Source organism: Nestor notabilis, unplaced genomic scaffold (genome assembly GCF_000696875.1).
Source record: "Nestor notabilis isolate BGI_N333 unplaced genomic scaffold, ASM69687v1 scaffold2725, whole genome shotgun sequence".
Classification (NCBI taxonomy): Eukaryota; Metazoa; Chordata; class Aves; order Psittaciformes; family Psittacidae; genus Nestor; species Nestor notabilis.
Genome location: NW_009927749.1, coordinates 97,141 through 118,826, shown reverse-complemented (window position 1 = coordinate 118,826; position 21,686 = coordinate 97,141). Strand labels below are relative to the sequence as shown.

Sequence of the window (21,686 nt, the reverse complement as noted above, 5' to 3'; positions counted from 1 at the left end):
TCCAGAGGTAAAATGCTAGCATCAATGCTGTCTGTTTTACCAAGTTACTCTAAGTCTACTGTTTTAATACATTCAAGTTGCTCTGGTTAAGGAATTCAGCATAAAATAGTATGTCACGTAGCAGAGGAATAACAAAGAAAACAGGTTCTTGAAATAATACATTCTAATTGTTTCAAGATTAAGAATGACAGAATATACAAATGATTAATATGTTTTCTCCAAGTATTTCAGCTGGTGACAGTTCTCAGACGAAAATGAAGTGTTTTCCCTATTTCTAGACTTTGTTGCTTTGATTGGTATCTCTCTTCATCAGAAAGGTTGTCAGTGTTTAGTCACCATTTAGACAGTATGTTCTTACGTGTCATGGGCATAAAAAGGCTGCAGGTTGCCAAGGATATACATCATTTACGAAATGCAAAAACCAATTTACAGTTCAGAAACACCTGAGCTTACCATTAGAAAAATGGGGGAATGATGACCCTTTGGCAGTACACCTCATCCATCCAATCCAGACAGCAGTCATACTACAATGGTAATTGTTTCCAAAGTACTGTTTTGACAACACAGGAAGGTGTAAGTCATTTTTCCACCATACCTGCAGGGCCTGCTAAGCTTGATTATGTTTATTCCATGTGCCTGTTCTGAATGCAGAACTGTCTACAAGAAAGACTCATATGAAAACAGATAATTTTTGGGCAGTTGCTTGATAGCACTAGTGTCCCTGGCTTTTTTGTAAGCATTTTACCTATAAGCTGTTAAGCCTTTTCTTTACTGGAGAGGTAGATTGAGATGCAGAGAGTATCCAGGGGTTTTGACCAGAGCAAACAGATTAGTTACTGTCATAAGAGCAGCGTCAGTAAGTAACTAACTCCAGTTATTGTCAGAGAAGTTCTAAGTCTTACTATTACATACTAGTGTTGTCACTCACTTGCAAAGAATAAGCAGCTGAAAGAGCTGGATGAATCCTGAGTCTTAAGGATTGTTTCTAATGCTTTAATTACTTGCTACAAGCAGAAGCAGTCCCTCAGGGCAGCTAATGTAACTTCAGACATCGCCCTTGGACATGCAAGACAGGACTGTGTTTTCTCAGGAAGCCTTTAGAAAACTTCCCTCTTCTTTGATGACACTGGGAATCTGTTTCCCCCCCAAAGTTCCCCTAAAGACAGATGACTACAAATTTCCTTGGTGCTAGGAACCATTGCGTAGTTTATCATATGTCCATAGCCTTGTCACTACTTATAAGATTTTTCTGTTATGCTACAAGAGTATCAGTTCTCTAACTCAAAAATTTTATAGCTAATTTTTGGGTGGACAGAGAGTGATCAATCAAAAGTCCTCCTGTAGATTCCCAAAGCTCTGCTGCTTCCAGGTCACTTGAAGAATATGTCTTTATTTTTCACCAAAACAAAGTTACTGATTTAAAAATTCTTCCTCCCTTTCTAAATGCTTAATGTTTTGTTACCCCAGAAGCTGCTGTTTTTCAAATCATGCTTCAAATGTTTGTTTCTGGCCCCAATAAATGGCCTTTAAAACCATTCTCATCTTCATAGTGTTTTCCTCTCAGGCGTGTGGTTGAGTCTGTCATTCTACTCAATTTCTTGCAATGGTCGTTAGTACCAAAAGGTTTGGAAACTGCTGAATTAGAAATTTTGCATTCTTTAATGTGATTAGAAATCCACCATCTCTAAGCCTCTTGGTTGCATACTGGATCAGAATATTTTATATGTAAGTTTAACTCAGTTTAAACTAACTTAAGTGCAACATTTCCTCTATTGTTTGAGATCATTTAGCCAGAAGAATTGGAAACAACTAGCAAACTTTGCTCTTAAGAGTGTGTTCTTAAAGTAAAAGCTGAGGTTTTAAAAGGGAACGTGGCTTTTGTAAGATTGCGTGAGATATGGGGAGCTAACAAACCATCTTGGATATAAGACTCATGCTTCAGCAGCACTTCATGGAAGAGGAAGAATATGAAGTATACAAATCTGCTTTGATTTTGTACATTTGCGTGCATGCAGTTTAATTCTTATAAACAATAAAGGATTCATTTTTTAGAAGTTCAGTTTTTAAAAACAAACCAAAATCAATAATTGTTGATGGGAGTTAAATTAGGTTCTAAAAATGCCGAGGGCAAGTTTTCAGTGTACGCATGAAATTACTTTAAAGTAACTTAACAGACATTTGAAGTGCACATTAAAAATGCTAAATGGCACTTCTTCTGCAGCCTTTTATCTGTGTGTGTTCAAACACCACAGTAACTGTTTTTAAGTGCATCGTTCAGGAGTAGGAGTCTTCAAGCTCTTAAATCTAAATGATCCCAAAGATGAATTCCCATGAGGTTGGTTTTGAACACCAGAAATGAGATTTTCATGGTCAGAGCCTGTCCTTTGCTCGTTCTCCCTTATCCTCAATGCTTAGTTCCTTGGCCAGTTTCAGGCAGATTTGGCAGTGCATGGAGTTCTGGATGATACTTAATTCCTCAGGCTGTGGCAATGGTCTGTGTTTAGGAGAAATCTCAATTGCCCATTTCAAAAGAGAGCAGCAGTGAAACTCGAGAGATACTCACCAGTCAGTGTGAGCACAATGGCTGTCAGCTCTTGGGATCAGGCTTGGTTAGTAAACAAAGGTCACAACATGAAACCAAGGTATGGGACAGTGTACTATTAATAATAACTAATAATAAAAAATATTTCTTCTTTGCTTCCACAGATGCATAAATAAAGCTGTGAAAAACTTTTGGAGAGCAGAGTTGTCCCTTCCAAGTTTTTGCTTGCATGTACTGGTTTATAGGACCAAAAGGAATCTGTGACTTTCTTGCTTTTTCCTGGAAGCCTTTCTAGGAGTGGAATTCTCATTACAAAGCAAAGTAATTAGCAACATACAGCGTAGAAGTATATTAAAACTGGAAATAAATTCCAACACGTGTTTAAGTGTTAATATGTTACTTCCAGGAGTTTTGAATGTCTTCAGTGAAATGACTGCCATATAGATATTCTCTCTGCTGTAATCCCTGCCCTGTTTGACTCTGGTCTGAAGAGAATGAACACTGTGGCTGACTGGATTTAAAAACAAACAAAACAAACCACAAAACAAAAGCAACGTCACCCACCCCCCAAAAAAACCCCAACAAAATCCAAACAACCAGAACCCAAAATACTATTATGTGTAACTTTGACAGTTCCGCTTGGTTCTGTTTTCATGAACTGGATAGTCCTTCAGTAAAAATTACTGCACAATGAAAATCTTATTTAAAAGACACATGTGAGATGCTGTTTGTAACAATGTGTCTACAGCAAATGATCATTGATCATTGACCCTTTTCCTCAGGGTGACCTTTATTTTGATGTAATTGGCCACCTTTGTTAGAAACTTCTGTCTTTCTCCCCAAGCAGGATGTTGTGAAACCTTAAGCAGTGTCTTTCCCAGAATATTTGCAAATGATGTTCAGAAAGGTAATTTGATTTTCAGACTCTTATATTTCATGTGTGGAAGGAAGGCTTAGGCTGCTTTTGATTGAGACTTTTCCTGGTTTATTGAGCAGTGGTGTTCCAGGATCAAGCTGAATTGCACAGCATAAGAAGGGAGCAGTGAGCATTTGATGGAAGCAGATAATAAAATGCATCAATTGTGTCAGTACCTTGTTACAGTCACATCTGGCTTACTGTCAGGGTACCATTAGATTCCCATGGTTTTATGTGCCAAAAATAATATGCTTTGTAGTTAATGGAACTGGGATATTTGCAGTTTGATTAAAAAAAACCCAAAATCCTATTTTCTTTCCGATTTCTGTTGGGCTTAAGTTCAATCTGAGCACAGCCTTGTCTCCTTAAAATTTTACGACTGAAAGATCAATTGTTCTTTTGATCTGTTCTCTTTCTTTTTCTTATTACAGCGAATCCAGCAGCCTGAGCAGCAGTGATGCTGGTTTGTTTACCAATGATGAGGGAAGACAAGGTATTGAAACAATCTTTCCCTTCTCCACCCCTCAAACCACATCTGTTGAAATTCTGTAAGCGTTACAAGTTATTTCATAGGTTAATTACTCTATTTCAGTTGCTGTTGCTATTTTAATGGGTTGAAGTGTAGCTTGCTTTCTGCTATGAATGTTACCAGAGGGTGTCCTGGATCCATGACTTGGTTAAAAGGTGTCATGAGAAGCAGTCTCTTTAAAATAAACTTATTTATAACTTGAGCATCTCCGAAAGATCATCTATACTATGTTTTTAATTCTGATTTTCAGACAGGAGTCAGTAATCATAGTCCTGATCTCAAACTATTACTGAGGTGTCTCTTTTCTTTCTTCCAAATTGATACAGCAGGATTTTATAGTTCTTTCTCATTCAGTAGTTTGCTTGAAAGTACTTTTCACACTACTTTCTCACCAATCGAAGACTGAGAGAGAAGATGCATGCTATTTAAAATCTCTCCCTTCTGAAAACAATTTTCTTAGATATAAAATGTAGAGAAGATTCAAAATTCTCCATTAGTGTGCATAATGTTCACACGTGTTTTAAAACTGTTGAGGATGGAAGTATAAGATTTTGGGGTTTGGGGTTTTTTTCAGCTTTAGTGTTTATTGCCATTTTTAAGTGCAATGCATTTACCTGTATTATGCTAGCATCTTAGTGCCCAGTTCATGGAATAGGAACTCACTGGCTCTGACAGTATACAAAAATTAGGCAAAAAATAGTCTCTTGGGTGATGAAGACTTGCTTTTCTGTTGGCATTAAGTTAATGGTAATGGAGATCATTTTCTCATGCTGTTTGCCTCAGACTAGAGTGTGTGCAAGAAAACAAATCCTGTCCCATTCCACAGATCCAGATTAAGGGAATGTTCTTTTTCCTTCCTCTGATGTGCAGTTCAGTTGTTTTGGGTTTTTCTTTTCTTTTTTTTTTTTTTTTTTTTTTTTTTGTTGGGTTGTGGGTGTTTGTTTTTTTTTTTTTTTAATCTTTTAGTATTACAGGTGTTTTGGTTTTTTTTTTTTTTTTTAGAGTTAGAAAACAGATGTTACCTTCTTTGCTCAGCAGTAACTTGTGCGACATAAACTGTAGCTCCCAGTCTGAGTATCTGCTTTGAGTTGTGCTAACATAGCTTTTTTTAAGAATTTAGGCTTTCCTTGAAAGTTTAAATCAATCTTTTAACTTCAGCACTGCAATACTTTTAAGTATTTCAGTATCAGACATGTTAAAAATATTTGGTTTCACTTCCCTATATGAATTTATCTTTTGACTTGCAAATAACATTTGTCCTCTATATTTGAATAATGTTACCTACCACATTGCATAATTCCATACATTTTTTGAAGTACCCTTCCAATATATTTGTATCAATATTTTTGTCCCTTACTTATTAAATTTTTGAATAATATGGTTGAAAATGTCTCAGCTACTTTCTGGTTTTCTTAGGTATTTGATGAGAGGAGAAAAGGGAAAGGATCAGTGAACAACAGTGTCCTTCCACTGGTGTGCTGTTACCTTTTTTAGTGTTGGTTCTTTACTATAGAGCTGAAATTCTTGTTTTTACCTGTTTGATTTTTGAATCTTGATTCAGTTTGGTTGTCATTTTCAAGTAGAAAGCATTAGACCTGAAATAGTATTCTGACATGTGAATGAAAAGAACAATAGTTAAACTTGAGAAGGACAATGTCAGGACAAACCATGGTTTTAATCTCTACTGTGAACAAATTATTTTGTGGGTATGATCAGAAGACCATTAGCTTCACAGTGGACCTCAGACATTTAGATTTGTGTATTAGCTTCGGTTTTGTGAAGGCTTTTACTTAAAAGTATTATTGGAGATCCTGCTGCAGAACCAGAGTTGTTTATTTTCTAGTAATAATTTATTCCCCGCCATCACCCTGTAAAATGCTAGTAAGTGTTATCTTTATACTCGCCTTATGAAGATGAGGTTAGTTTATTTCTGTAAATTAGTTTATAGCTGACCTGAGACACATACAAAATTGGAAAGAATGAAAGAAGGAGAAAATAAATCTTATAAAAGCAGGAGGAAAGCCTAGGTAAGTGAAACAAAACTGGAAGAGGGCAGGATGGAAATGTATTAAGGGAAGAACTGTCTGTTTTGTTGTCAGTTTTTTAAACCTAGGCTCCGATTCCTGTCTTCCCAGTCTTCCTCCTCCAGGATATATGTTCAGAACATCAGCATCCTGACCTCATTTGTAGTTCAGATTTTCTGCGCTTCTGACTTCAGGTTTCTGCTAAGTCAAGTGGAGAACCAGAGATTGATTAATGCTGCCTGGTGGAATACTTGGTTTAAATGATGTGCCTGCCATCATTCACAAGTTTGGGTAGCAGAGGACAAGAGGATCCTGTTCTCCAGGGCAATGTTTGTTCATCTGAGATTAAGAAGCAGACATCATTTATTGTGGACAAATACTCTTTATAAACCCCTAAGTAATTCCCAAAGCATATTCATCCTATGGGACAGACTTAGTAAAAGGAAAGTGACCTAAAGCAGCAGTTTCTTCGAGCAGTCAGTTAAATGGTTGACTGTTTAGTGCTGAACTTTGGAGTGGCTGACCTTGCAACTTTTAATCTTTGCCAAAATTCTTTCAGAAAGCAAATGGAAATAAATTCCACCACAGTGACTGTGCTCTTCTGTGTACAAACTCTCGGAAGAATTTCAACTTCTATAATTTGATTCATGAAAACCAGGTGTAGCTGCAATTGGGAGTAATAGTGGGTTAACTGTTAAGTGCATTTTAATTGCCATCAACTGCTGTTATAGAAGAAAATGGCAGAGACTTGAAAATGCTGAGTTCAACTGCTGTGCCATCTAACAGTTTTTAAAAGCCTTTTCCAGCCTGCCTCTGTTCCAGTCTCATAGCTTTTTTGTTTAATTTGCTTTGTTCCTATGAAGTCCATGTGAGGCTAGCCATGCTTGTCCTCCTTTCTCAGTTCTCCAGGTGCTTACATGTGAGTGGATGAAAGCAGCTCTCTTGCTGTGCTCTATTCCACTATCCTGTTATCTTCTGGCAGAAGTAATTGGTCCTCAGTGTCTTGCAGTCCCAAAGTGGCAAATGCTTTTTGTCTGTGCAACATTGCATACCCTGCACGGTTAGCTAGCAAAAGCTTCAAGATCATGGCAAATGCTCAGTGCAGGTACAGGGAGTGAAAAAGACCTACTGAACTAGTAATAAACCTCAAGTGACCTCTTATGGATTGCATTTTTTTTCAGAGGTTTGTAAATTGATCAACTTTGGGGAAAGATTTAAAATAGCTAGCAAAACCCTCGAATCTTATGCAAAACCCAAGGCCTTGAGCCCCTGAATATGGAGGCAGTGGTTTGACCAAGTTGGCAACTCAGTACTATGCAGCTGCTTGCTCATCCCCAGTGGGAAGGTAAAACCCACTGCTTGAGATGAGAACAGTTCAATAATTGAAATGAAGTCAAATATTACAATAATAGGAAAAAGAGAGAGAGGAACAAAATTCATGTGATGCCCAATACAATTGCTCACCACCCACTGACCAATACCCAGCCTGACCTGAGCAGCAATCAGTCCCTTCTGGGTGACTCCCCCCAGTTTCTATGCTGGGCATGATGTGCTGTGGTATGGAATACCCCTTTGGCCAGTTTGGGTCAGGTGTCCTGGCTCTGCTTCTCCTGGCTTCTTGTGCCCCTCCTCACTGGCAGAGCAGGAGAGACTGACAACTTGACTGGGGTAAGAGCTACTTAAGAACAGCTAAAACAGTGATGTGTTATCAGCATTGTTCTCAGACTAAAGCCAAAACACAGGGTTGCACCAGCTACTAGGGATGAAATTAACTCCATCCCAGCTGAAACCAGGACACAAAGTAATTGAAAGAATTGAACAGTGGCTGAAGCTTGTGTATTGCAAATCCTGATGACTTTCCTTTTTCTTCCTACTCTTTCCTTTGTTCCCCATAGGATTTTCATAAATGGCTGTTTTGCAATTATAAAAAACTTTAATGATAAGCAGTGTTATGCTTAGCATAGAAAGCTCTTGTAAGAGGTTTGAAACAAAAGGTCTAATCTTACATTGCAGCGTAAAATACAAGTCTTATATAGGCTTAGCTAGTAGGCTCACCTGTAATTTCAAGGCACTTCACAGGTCCACTTTACAAAGGCACTTTGTAAGTTAAAAGCACTGGATAAGTTAAGCTTTCAACATAAAACTAACAAAACTGTAACTGTAAGTTATCCAAATACTAGTTGATATTGCTGTTTGGGGGGAAGAAAGTCAAATTGCAAGTATATTCTTTAATGAATCTTATATTGTGGGTATGGCAGATAAAACTTACTCTGCACTCCTAGTCCATCTACACCTGCAAGTACACTTGGGGAAATTCAAAGTTGACTTAAGACCTCCTAAATCATGGCATGTAGCACTTGAAATGTCCTTTAACATCTAAGCAAGTAGGAAGGAAAATTGTAATAATCAGGTGTTAAACAGTTAAAATTGGAGAAGGTCAGGGTTCCACTGTGGAAGTGGCTAAGCTTTTAAAGATAGCTCTTCATTATTTTATGATTAAACATATATTCATTACTGTGTCCTTTATGAAGATGACCCACTACTGATTTTGTATACGAGAATGCCATCCTTTTGTCTTCTCTAGAGAGAAAGTAATTTGGACCTTGTATAGGAACTTGGTAGCTGCAGGTGTTAGGGTAGTGTTCACCATATACACAAGAAATGTAATGTGCAATGCTAAGTGTAATCACACCAGTTTTGAACTGTTGTGGCTAATTAGTTTATAGTCTTTGCAGGTGAAAAAGAAATTATGTGAAGTTCATGTATATGACCTGTATAGTTGAAGTCCTAAATACTGCATGTGAATCACAGTGGTAGAGGTGAACGTAAAGCTGAGATCACGTGATAGTCTTGGTTGAATTTATTAACAGAACACTTATACAGCCCTCCTGCTCGGGAGCAGGCCTTCATGTGCAGCTTTCAAGCTTGAATCAGAAGAACTAGCTGCTTAAACTGAATGGTGGCAGAACGGTGTCCTGCTGTCCCTTTTGCCAAGGTATCTCTGCAGAGCGCAAAGAGCAAGATGCGGTGTGCCTCTCTTGATGGGCAACTTAAGCTTCTGCTTTCCTGAAACTCCTTGTATGTGCTGTTAGTGAATCTTCACATGTCTCCAAATGATTATTACAGCTGTTAACAGTGGGGGTTTTTTACCTTGAAAGAGGTACACCGGTCCTGGAAATGAGACTAGCATCCTAGAGCATTTACAGGCCGTGTGCTATCACCCTCTGTGTGCAAGCTGATGGATAATGGAGCAGCATAGTATCAAGTGGTGTTTATAGGACCCTGATGCTGAACTCTTCACAGTAGCCTCTCAAAGTAGGTTGTGGTTGTTATAAGCAAGCATACATATACCATATGTGACTGCTATGGAGGGCAGTCTAGCCATTTTTAAATAAAACTACAAAGAAAGGGAAAACTGTGTGCAGTAGAAAGTCTGTTTGCTGTAATCCTGCACTGCATTAGCTGAAATAAGGTTCACGTGAAGCTATTCTGAAAACAAAAGAGATGGTGATGCAAATGCGTGTGTGTCCGTAGAGAAACCATGAGAAACCCACATATATAACTTTCTAAACCTCTTAAAGTAGGAGGCAAATGATTTAACATGAAGGAGTAATAATTAGACAAATATGTAAACTCTATATTATTGAGTGAAAACTAAGGAAACAGTATTGGGGGGAGGAATAAAGCCAGCAACTGAAGTGCCTTGGCATTTTAGAATTTCATTGACATTTCTTAAATTGATTTATTTTGAACTGATTAGTAAAGTTAGAATTGGATGTGAATTGCTTTGAAACAATTCCTGGAATGATTAGCATTACCCACAAACAAGTTTGTGGGTTTTAAAATATGCGGCTGGGAGAACGTGTGCACTTGGAGATCAGTTTCTGGACATCTGGAGGTTGTTTTACCTTTCCTGTTGCTTGGAAAACTATGATAATTTGCTGTAGCTTTGTGCTGAATCAGCATCCCTGAGAGGAAATGAGTGTAGTGAATCTTTTGAAGTGTTTTGAAGTCAAAAACGTTGCTTTGAATTTGTAATTCTGGTAAGTTCATGTTTGCTATTGATACTGTGTTGCCTTTTGAAAGCTGCAAATTAGGTAGGATAAAATCCAAATATTTGGTTACCAAACTCTTGAGTGTGGAGGGGCCCCTGTGTTATATTGCCTATAGGTATGAGGTTTGGAATTAATTCAGTGCAGTGGTCTTCCCTGATTACTTTTGAAAATGGCATCCCTTCAAGGTGGAGCAACAGGGAAACAAATCTCCTGTGGGTGCTCTCGCCTGGGTAAGAACAGTAGTAATAGGTATATGCTCTTCTCAAGGGGATATGATTGGAAATAGTCAAAGGGTTCAGAGCTGCTTAAAGTGCGCAGACAAGGAAGCTAAAAACCAGTTATACAGAATTCTACTGTCGCATGGGACAAGCCTAAGAGGTTCGGATAGCTTCCCATGGTAGTTGCCTAACATACTACTGTTCCTATTGGACATACAGCAAAGATACTAGTTTCCTAGCCACTGTTTGCCTTGTTCTGCAGTCTACCAACAGAGTCTTTTTGATTCTAACTCTTTCTTCCCAGCCTGCATTGCATACCTCTTGCAGGCTTCCGTCCTTGAGCTGATTCTGAAACCCGATTTCGGAATTCTGTGCTTACTTTCAAGCTAATTATGTATAGCAAGACTTACTTTTGAGTTCCAGGTAGTATTTCTTATTAGTCAAGGTGTCTAGAGCTCTTGTTTTATGACGAAATATTCAGACAAAGTTTATCTCCATAAAGGTTTGGAAAATCAAAACAAAGGAGTTGAAACTCAAGTCTGAACCATAGGTCAATCTAGCAAAGAGGTGTGGTTCTCCCTCCACTAACACCACTGTCTCTGTTCAGTACTCTTATACTTCATCCAAAGAAACCATACCTGGCTAATGAAACAAGGACAGAATTAATGCTGAATGCTTGTATGAAATGTCATAGCTGTAAATGGGGATATGAATAAATGTGGAGAGTGATACAAAATGCTTCAGGAATGCAAAGAAACGGAATCTTATTTGGACCTATGTATCTCTTTCTGTCTCCGTTTTCCCTTCCTTCTGTCTAAAAGTTCCTGTTTCCTAGCCTCTGCTAATCTTGCTTTTAGTAGCAACCACTAGAGATGTAAGGATTTGTCCTGGGTTCAGCTACAGCAGTCATTTTTTCTCCTTCTTAGTAGCTGGTGCAGTGCTGTGGTTTTGACTTTCAGCCTGGGAACAACGCTGATAACACCGATGTTTTTAGTTATTGCTCAGTAATGTTTACTCTGACCAAGGACTTTCTCGGTCTCATGGTCTGCCGGGGAGGAGGGGAAGCCAGGAGGAAGCAGAGACAGGACACCTGACCCAAACTGGCCAAAGGGCTATTCCACACCACAGCACGTCATGCCCAGTATGGAAACTGGGGGGAGTTACCCGGAAGGCCCAGATCGCTGCTCGGGTCGGGCTGGGTATCGGTCGGCGGGTGGTGAGCGGTTGTGTCCTCTCCCCTTGTTATTTCCCGTATCGTTATTAGTTGTGTTTTGTATTATACCTCCAGTATACTCTCCAGTAACTAACTGGAGAGCTGTTATCTCAACCCGTGGGAGCTACATTCTTCCGATTCTCCTCCCCATCCCTCCAGGAGCAGAGGGAGGAAAGGGGGGAGGGGGAGTGAGCGAGCGGCTGCGTGGTTCTGGGTTGCCAACTGGGCTTGAACCACGACAGGATTACATTTCACCTGCAAGTGAGCAGTGAGAGGCCCTAATCATTCTATTTTCTCTCAAAGTACTTGTCCTGAGGAATGCTTACAGCCATTTTCACTCGTGCTTGGTCTTGAAGGTCTCATTGCAATGATTTCTTTGGAGAAGGTGTTTTGCGTTTTATTTTTCCTCAGATACTGGCTTGGGGGTCCCTTAGTTGTATTTTCCCATTGTGGCAATGAAATTTTACACAAATACTTTTTGTTCCTGAAAATGGCGTCAAAGATATGTTGTGTTTGGGTCTTGCTCCGTTCTTTCTAATGAAAAATTGAAATGCCAACCAAATATGCAGAAATAGTGAGCTATGGTTTGGATACTTTGAAGTAGAATTAAAATATACAGCACGTAGTTTGAAAACTGATTATGGGTGTAAGAAAGGAAATTTGCAATGTCTCATGAAGATAGGATGCTGCAGAGGGACTCTTCATCAGGGACTGTAGCGACAGGACAAGGGGTGATGGGTTCAAACTGAACCAGGGGAAGTTCAGGTTAGATCTAAGGCAGAAGCTCTTCCCTGTGAGGGTGCTGAGGCACTGGAACGGGTTGCCTGAAGAAGTGGTGAATGCTCCGTCCCTGGCGGAGTTCAAGGCCAGGATGGACAGAGCCTTGGGTGACATGGTCTAGTGTGAGGCATCCCTGCCCATGGCAGGGCGTTGGAACTGGATGATCTTAAGGTCCTTTCCAACCCAAACCATTCTGTGATTCTATGATTTTCTGATCTTCTATAAACTACCTTGTTTGTGTAAAAGAGCATGCTTTAAACCCAACATAACAATTTATTTTTAGTTGCCAGCATGTTTGTGAGCTATGTTTAAGATCAGATTTTCAGTCTTGTCTTACTTTTGACTTTAAATCCAGGTATTTAAATACTACATCTATAAATGTTGTTAGTAAAGATGGCCAGCTTTGTGGTATAATGCAGTATTATTCTCAATTCCATGATACTGTCAGTTTTCATTTAAAATCAACTTTTTCAAAACTTATTTCTAAATGAACTTAATCAGATTAACTTCATTTAGTCACATCTGCTCATGATTTTTTCCCCTTTTACTAGCCATACAAATCATGAAATTAAGCTAATTATATGCCATTATCAGCTGCAAAGAACTAGTTTCACAGTTTTATACCTTTTAATTCCCTGCAGGAGATTAAGGCTTGTTTTTTGTTAATATGTAAAGTGCAGTAACTGAAATGGATTTCCCTGCAGTTATTGCCAAAGGATTAACTAGTTTATTATCGTTTTTCTCTATTGTAAATTGGTTTTAAAACATTACATTTGATGTGGTTTCATTGATGGCAATGCTTGTCATGCTATTGAGAAACATTTTCTAAATAGAAACTGCTATATATGAGTAATTGTTATACAGCTATAAAGCAAAAGAAATAATTTTGCTGTCAGAGTGTTTATTGATGGTAACATCTGATTTTTGTCTTCTCTGCTCCTTCCTCTCTTTTGGGGGGCTTGGGGGAATACTGCCCTCACACAGGTGATGATGAGCAGAGTGATTGGTTTCATGAAAATGAATCTGGTGGAGCCTGTGGAATTACAGGGGTCATTCCATGGTGGGAACAAGAAGACTCTACAGAACTTGAAAAGGAATTGCCTGATCCAGTCTTCGAAAGTATCTTAACTGGTACTTTTCCTCTCATGTCCCATTCAGGGAGGAGAGGTAAGTAGCAATCAAGCAAATGGAAACTGTGGAATCATTTGGGTGCAGTAGAAAGATATCTGTATGTATAAAATGTGTAAAATGTTGACAAGATCTTGGAGTTACCAGTTTGTTTCCTGGCACAATTTCATTTGTAAGTATAGTTAGAGAGAAATACTTATTAAAACTCAGTTGTTAGAAAAGTCAAATTTTAAAACTTGGCTCATTGTTATAGCCTGCTCTTATTCGTATCAATGTTCCCATTGAGAATAGCGTTATTTAAAGTGAATCTTTGTATTCCATTTTGTTCCTGGCTCCTGTGATAGTGTTTAGAGTTCTACAGAAGTTCATTAACTTGAAGGCTGGAAAGATGAGTGTGACCATCTGCTTTGCTTTATGGTCAGGCCATGTTGTTTGTAGAGCAGATGATAGGGTTCCTATAGAGCAAGGATTGAGATTGTAACTTGGAAAACATCTCGTTGTTTTTCTTTAAAGTGTTTTAGACAGCTGTGGATCCAGTGTATCCAATGGGGAGTTGCACCATTTAGGTGTTTTTAGGTTTAGAGTTATTGTGTTTACAGCTGGGAACCCACTCTTATCTAAAGACTGAAGTTGGCAGACCTCAGCTTGCTGCCAAAGAATTCTGTTGTACCTTCTCTCTGCCCAAAGGATCTCTTTTCACATTCAAATGCAGATCTTTTATGTGAGCAGTGGTCAAATCACTTTTAAACTCCTCTGCACAATGTATCACTGGATTCATTTGTGAAGCTTATTTTTGAAATGCTTGAAATTGTTTCTGAGGACTTGGTCTCTGTGAATTCATCATTTTAGTTCTAATAAAGTTGTAAGTGATGCAAAAAACCTTTCTTGCTGGTCAGTGTGCTCTGCTTATGCAGCCAACTGTGCGTAGAACCAGGATGGCAGTAAGAATATCTACAGAAATACTCATTTTTATAACAACTTAGCCTTTCTCTCATTTTTGACATTGTGCTTTGTTGCCACTAGTGCAATGTTTGACTCTCTAGTAAGGTGTTTTTCTTTAATTGGTCAGATTAATAGATTGGTATGTAATGGTGAATGTTCTTTGTTATGTGGTATAGACAATATTCTTAAATCAATTTGTACTTTTTTGTAGGTTTCCAGAGTAGATTTAGTCATCTTCATGGAATGCCAGCAAGAAACATAAAAAAGGCTTCAGGAAACCAGAATGCATTGGTAAGTGCCTTTATTATTGTTGACTAATGTGCACAGTTCTTAGAGGTGTTTGAGTTTGCTTTTTGTTATAAAAAAGAAGCATATTTCTCCCATCGTTGTTTCCTAATGTTGTAGATAAGTAATGGAATGATAAGACCACAATGCCACTGTGTCTTTTGTAATGGAATATTTGTGTGTGCTTGAATGGCAGAAAGAGCTGGATACTGTTTCTCAGTATTTACTTTGAACTAAGTGAAGGAAAAGATTTGGGGGAGCATTATGGGATGTTTTCAATATGGATCTTATGTCTATATGAAAACATGTTTCTCTCCTCTTAAAATGAAAATCTAACCAAAGTTAAAATTTAAGTTTTTCTGATACTGAAATCATTTTAGGATGGATTTATTTTGATTTCTTTTTCTCCCAAAAGTCTGCTTAGAAAAATCTGTCCTTACTCTCTTGTCTGGTTGACTTCTGTGTGGCCAGAGAAAGGGTCTATGCAGTCTAATAATGGGATTTTCCCATAGCTGTTTTCCAAGATAAGATTATAATGACTTTATAAGAATTTGTTCTTCAGCAGAGAGCATGAGGAGAAAACACTTGAATTCTCAAATTAAAGCATTAAAATGTATTCATTGTAGTGCAGTCTGTTCCTTTCTTGTTGGGATAGTGTTTGGCATAGAAGGAAGGAGAATGTGGGGAAATATGTAGTAGTGTATAATAAACGTACTTCAACAACAATACTGTAACACCAATGTTCTTTATGTCTGAGAACATTAAATGTTTTCCAATTTTAATTTGCCTTATAATAAGGTACTTCTGAGAAATGTAAGAGAAATGTGGAGAGAATAGAAAGGAACCGTTAGAAATGGAACTTGTTTTGAAGAGGGAAGGTTTTTGTAATTGAAGTCCCTGTCCAATAATTGCCATTTGGAGCTGAATAAGATGCTTTAAAACCTTGGCCTGTGATCTTTGCTGTTAGTGGTCATGAATTAGATGAATGCTGTCTAGCTCTTGGTTTCCTATCTACCTATTTTTATTTTTGGTTCAGTGCTTGCTTGAGCATATCTGGGATTTGTAGCCCATTTTCTAGGCTTATTGCAATTTCACTCTGGTATTTTATAGGAGCTATTATAACTGATAGGTTAGCTTCATGGTATTGATGATACATGGCTTAACTACCCTAAGAACTGCCTTTCTAAATTGTAAAAGGGTGATTAAATTTCAATTGATAAAGATACACTGTGAATGCACTTATAAAAAAATCCCAATGTTTATTTTCTGCTACTCTTTCTGGATTGTCCTTAGGAGCCGATTTTGTCTTTTAGCCATGATATACTAAGATGAGTAAAGATGGCATCGTAGTTCCCTTTATAACAACAGTGCTAGCCAACCTACTAAAGACTGCTAATTCAGTTATCTCCAGTTATTAACAGTATCATTTACGCTGTGTAGTGAAAAGAGGCTGTCCTGCAGACATAGCTTCTAAGCCACTATGTAAAGGCAGGAGTGCATATATAGAATGGATGTGCAGCTGGCTGTTCGCACGCAGTTTTCTGACCTTCTTAATGACTATTTATGTTTGTGGGCACATTTGCTGTATCCATCACTGCAAACGTACCTATATAAGCCAGAGCTCGTGTGCTTGCTTTTGTCAGTGGTTGCTTTTTAAAGAAAATCTAATTTTAGATTCTTCAATCCAATGACAAAAAAAAAAAAGTCGTTTAATACCTGTGACATCTGATAACAGAGAACAAGAAGTAATTACTGCTATTAGATGGTAACAGTGAAGAAAAGCAAGGATGCTTTTAGAAAGATTAATATCCTGAGGAAAGAACACTGCAGACTCAACTCATTGAACAGAGTTGTGCTGTGACTTAATTCTTTTTTAGCAGTGTCTGATGTCTATATCACTGCTCTTACCATAGGACTTGAAAGGGAGACAAGGTAAAAATGGGAGTTTCCTCCTGAGATACCCTACCTAAAAGGCACACGTTATATCCTGCATTTGGTCTAAGGATGTGTAGTATGTATCTAGGAAATGCGAGCATACAGTTACCTCTTTCCATACAGGCAATGTGTGTTTAAACTTCTTTGGGGAGTTTAATTGAAGGTTCACAATTATAGCAGCTAGTGGAGCCTTGAAGAGATTACTGGTTTAGGGAAGGCAAAATGAATAGCTATGATAGATAATACCTTGATATATCATGATCCCCTGTCAAAAAATGTTTAATGCCCAACTGTTTGGTTGATTTCTTGTAAGAGAAACATCAGGCCAAGAGTGTGATTGTTACTTGCTATATACCAAGGGAACTGCCAGCTTATGTTGGTTTTGCACCAGAAGCAGTTGGAGCTGAGGATAGGAGGAAGGATGCTACTCTTCACAGACCAGTTAGTGAACTTATTTGAAGTATCCACAGCTGGCACTCACGTTCTGTCCAGATGCTCTTCCTGAATTCCCTTGATGAGTTGCTTAATTTGAACCCGCTCATGGACCTTTCTGTCATCAAGCAGACTGCCTTTGAGTCAAAACGTTCTTTTAATGATCATACACTGGACAAGCAAGAGAGAAGTAAAAACATGCTGTGCAAATGCTATGAAGATCTAATGTGCAGGGTGTTGTCATATAGCAGATGACAACTGAAAATGAAATCTAAAAAAATTCATTGCAAGTGGTTTATACCCTTTGGATTATCCAGTTTACTACAGATAGGCACGTTTCTTAGGGAATCTGTCATGGAGTGGTTTGTCAGGTGTGTATCTTGGCATACAATTATAATGCTGGCTTTTCATGTCTTGATTTCTTTTTGTGGCAGCATCCTTTGTAGCAGAACTTTCTTTGAAAAGAAATAGAAAAACACGTTTTCTACTACACTCTCTTTTGATCCCACCTGTGTCAAGTTGCTAGTAGCAATCAGGAGCATGTTGCATGTACTTTCATACCATACCGGTACATAGCAATGTACTCTTTTAGTAAGGTGTATTGCATGAAATCTTACTGTCCTTGGTTGAATTCTGCAGTTGCATACGACCTGATCAACTGCTCCTAACCCCTGATTCCTTTTGTTAGGTAAAAGTTCTACATTTTAAAAGTAGTGTTCTATGAAGGAAATGCTGAATTCTTAGAAAGAATGCTTTTTTCCTTCATCTTTTTTCTATATGTGCTTATAGACCTGCATGTCATTTATCTAGTGCTATATATTTCTGTCCTTCCCAACGAATTATGTGCGAAACTGTGGTATTTAGCAGAATAAAATTAGAAATCTAACATTTTAAGTGCACTGGAAATGTGAAAGTTCATTTCTGTGATGTAGACTACTAGATAAACTCTTTACCTTCAGTGATGAAGGCTGACATGCTTTTTTCAGATTCATTTCTGGGGACATCACAACAGTCCTAATGAAAGAAGTAAAGAGTTCATAATTCTAGTTAGTAAAAATAGAACGTGACTACTTTTCATTTCTTTTGGCCAAGTTAGTACTTGACTGAAAAAAATCCCTTTTGTTTACCACAACTCCATATAAATAAGTGTCTTAGCTGTTCCTGTGTGATTCTGGATAAGGTTCCTTCCCTGAAACAAGGAGCGACACGGTAGGGTTTTGCTTGAGGACTCTTGCATGTCATCTTCCTGCCCTGGGTTCCCTGTCTAGGCTGGAAGGTATGAAGTGATTTCACTGAGGTAAAGTGCAAAAAACATGACATAAAAAGGATTCTTTTAACTCTGTCAAGTTTTCCATCCGTCACCTTTATGTCATGGGTTTTTATTTCATGATATTAAAGACAGCCTGTTTTAAGTCTTGCACTTATAGGATTGATTTGTTTTTGCACAGCTGTACTACTGAGCTTGACTATACATAGTTGTAATTATTCAAAAAGTAAGTGAAGAGTGAAAGCTACATTTATGAGACCCGTTATCTGAAGGTATCTGTGTATTTCTGTCAAATCCTATGGCTCTTTCTCCAAAGTTCAAAGATAAAAGAGTTTTTCTCACCAAAAAGTGTTGTCAGATAACTACTACTCTAGTGATGTGAGGAGAGAAGATGTATTGAGCCCTTTTGCTTTTCGTTAGCTGCTTTCAAAATGTAAAATCAAATCAAATGTTTCTGCTTCTAAACTCTTTCTAACTGAAGAAATGGGTGTGTTCAGGATTTCTTTTTTCCTTGTCAAAATATTTTGGAAATGGAGTAAAAAGGTATTAGATGATAACCCTTGTTACAGATCAAGGGGATGTTCCTTAAACAGTAAGTAAGACAGTATTGGTCAGAAGCCTTCTTAAGGATGTTCTGCAACTTAGGGAAGAACACCATTTCTCCAGTTAAAGTTGATTTGGTGTTTTGGAGAATTCTTTTACGCTGGACATGTGGCATACAGTCAGGTAAAACACAGTTCGTGAGGTGCATGAAATATCCCTGGGGGTTTAATTAGTTTCTGCAGTTAATAACTATTCGCATTTGAAGCATAGTCTCTGCATCGAACTCTATGGAAATATCACTGGTATGAGATGATGTCTGATTAGAAAACTAAACTCTTGTTGGATTCCAGACTTCCACTCATTCAAGATCAGGAATATTAAGCCTGTGTCTGAGGAGGGTGTTTTGAAACCTTACACTGCTAGTGCCACAAATGAATTTCCCTTTAAGAGTGGGTAGGAGAGTAGGGCCTTTTGGTTTTTGTAATGGGGGGTTATTAAGATTTCCTGTCATCAGAGATATTTTCACCTATTTAAAGCATTTCTTGCTATGTTTTTCCTTTTTTTTTTTTTTTTTTTTAATTTTTCCTTGTTTGTAGGTATTACTTATATCTGCTTATGCAAAACGTAGTGATAAAGTCATGCTTTTTTAATCCTCACATTAGTTAATTCAGTACCTTGGTTTTATAACATAGAGGGGAAAAACTTCCTTGAGGGGTTGGTAGTTTCCTTCACTCACATGCTTCCTGTAGATAGAGCTTTTCAGGCAGAATTCAGGTTGTTGACAGAGCTGCTGTGGTGGCAGGTTAGGCTCCACCTTGGGTATTCCTGTGTTTAGTCATTGACAGAATTGCTACAGATCTCCTTAAGGAGTGAGTCAGATGGTGTTTTCCTGGACTTCAGGTCTTGGTTATGCTGAAATAGCTTTGTTTTATGAGAAAACAAAAGGGGGGAAAGAAGCTTGTGTCAGACATCAAAACCCTGTGATAAACAGTGTAGGTTTCAAAAATGGGAGGTAAATATTGGGCATGATGATGAGTAATCTGTGATATTCACATATCTAATATTTTGGGGAGAAGTGCTTACTGTTCTTACTCCTGCTGTGTATTTTGCATAGGAAGAGGTTCTTTTTTTCCCCAAATTAGTTTACAAGTGCATTTTTGCTAAAGCTTTCACTTACGCTGATGCAAGCTGAATAGAATGTGTTCCACCTGCTGTGGTAAGCACCTGATAGAAAAGTAAAAGCTTCTTAGTGACTTTAGTAATAACTTGGCATACTTGCTCTTCAAAAGAATCATAATTATACCCATACCATGTTTCACAGTAGGTCAGCATTTGGCAAAGTGGTTTCTATTACTGGTTGTACCAATGGCAGTACCCATGCATAAGGCAGTTAAATATTGTGATTGTTCAAAGCAGAGCACTAGAATTAGTAGATCAGTTTTGTCAGCATAGTTGTCATTGTTACAGAGTATTTTGAGTTCTATTCTTTGTGAGATCTGATGGGTTTAATAAAGTCTGCCTTACAACCTGTGTTTGTTGTAACTGACAGTGATTTGTGTGTCACTTGTAATTGTCTAATGAAGATCTATGATCATTTTGGTGTCCTCGAACCCATAAACAGGCACAAATAATACCACAGCATTTCTGTCTGATGTGAACTTGCAATCCTTAGCCAAAAAGGACTTACCAGTAACTTAAATACCAAATATTTAGATTTCAACAAATCTAAGGTTGGTCAGTTTTGTTATTAGTTGTTATCTAAGTGTAAAACACCTCTGCTCTAATTAAAATAGCTAGAGAAATCCTTAGCTGGTTTGTAACAGTTGTAAAGGCACTAACTGAAGCATGTGTTGGGTTTATTCTTCTGTATCACCTACCTTGTAAATTAGAACATGTAGTCTTGAATTCTCTCCTAGTTTCTTTCATACATAAAATGTATGCTGATCAAAGAAAACAATATTTTCAATGCATCAGGCAGTTAATAGCTTATAGAGGTAACAGCTGTACTTTATCAACAAAATGAAGTTATCATCTCATAGGTGTAACTAACAGAAACAGATACTCTGTGCCACAGAGTTTGCAGTGGTTTTTACTGGTTTATTTTGCCTGCTGTGAGGGATCAAACCATAGGTTTAAAATATAAATGATTACTTTCTGGCTGGCTAAAGCAAACATGGAGACTGAGTCTCTTCACTTGGACTCTCACTTCAAGTATAATGTCAAAACCAGCATCCCACTTCAGCGAAACAGATGCCCTCCAGCACTAGTCTCAGAAATGCCAAATGTGCTGCTTATTTTTAAAATGCATCTTGTGCATTATTCATGGTGACAAGTGCTGTGAACTCTTAGTCTGAGCAGTATTCCTTGTAATTCACCTTAACCCAGCTGCTCAAGTGATAGTCATCTACAGTTTCACTTAACTTTACTTTTAAATTGGCCCGAATGGCATAATATGCCTTTGATTCTTCAGTTTGTTTCCATCTTGAAAACACTTCTAATACAGTTTCACAGCGCTCCTTACAGATAATAATGATTATAAAAACCTCTGACTTCAAAATAAGAGGCAGTATAAGTATTCCTCTTGTTTTCTGCTGCTTATCACAAAGAAATCCCCCTTCCTGGTGTCTGGCTGCATTAAATATTTCTTCTGCAGACATTTGGAAGTCGCTTGTTTTAACTTCCTAAGTCCATATGGGGGTTGTTTACTTTTTGATGTTTAATGAGTTAGTGCAATTCTAATGGGAAGAATTTGTCTTTAAGTGCTATGGGGTTTAATACATCTTCTGCAAAAATTTCACTCAGTTGTGTTTCTTCCTTAATGCCTCAGTAGCAGCGTTTTGAAGAATTAATGGTAAAACGACAGCACCTTGTGTCCAG

At 38.0% G+C, this 21,686-nt stretch overlaps 1 protein-coding gene across 1 annotated transcript in view; it reads left to right on the top strand.

Annotated features, from left to right (window-relative positions):
- The window catches only part of GPATCH2 (G patch domain containing 2), a 111,580-nt gene that overhangs the window by 8,538 nt on the left and 81,356 nt on the right, over positions 1 to 21,686 (top strand). The window contains exons 3-5 of the mRNA XM_010014184.1: positions 3,890 to 3,951; positions 13,262 to 13,444; positions 14,559 to 14,638. Of these exons, the coding sequence (XP_010012486.1) occupies positions 3,890 to 3,951; positions 13,262 to 13,444; positions 14,559 to 14,638 (325 nt within the window). The remainder of the gene's footprint in view (positions 1 to 3,889; positions 3,952 to 13,261; positions 13,445 to 14,558; positions 14,639 to 21,686) is intronic.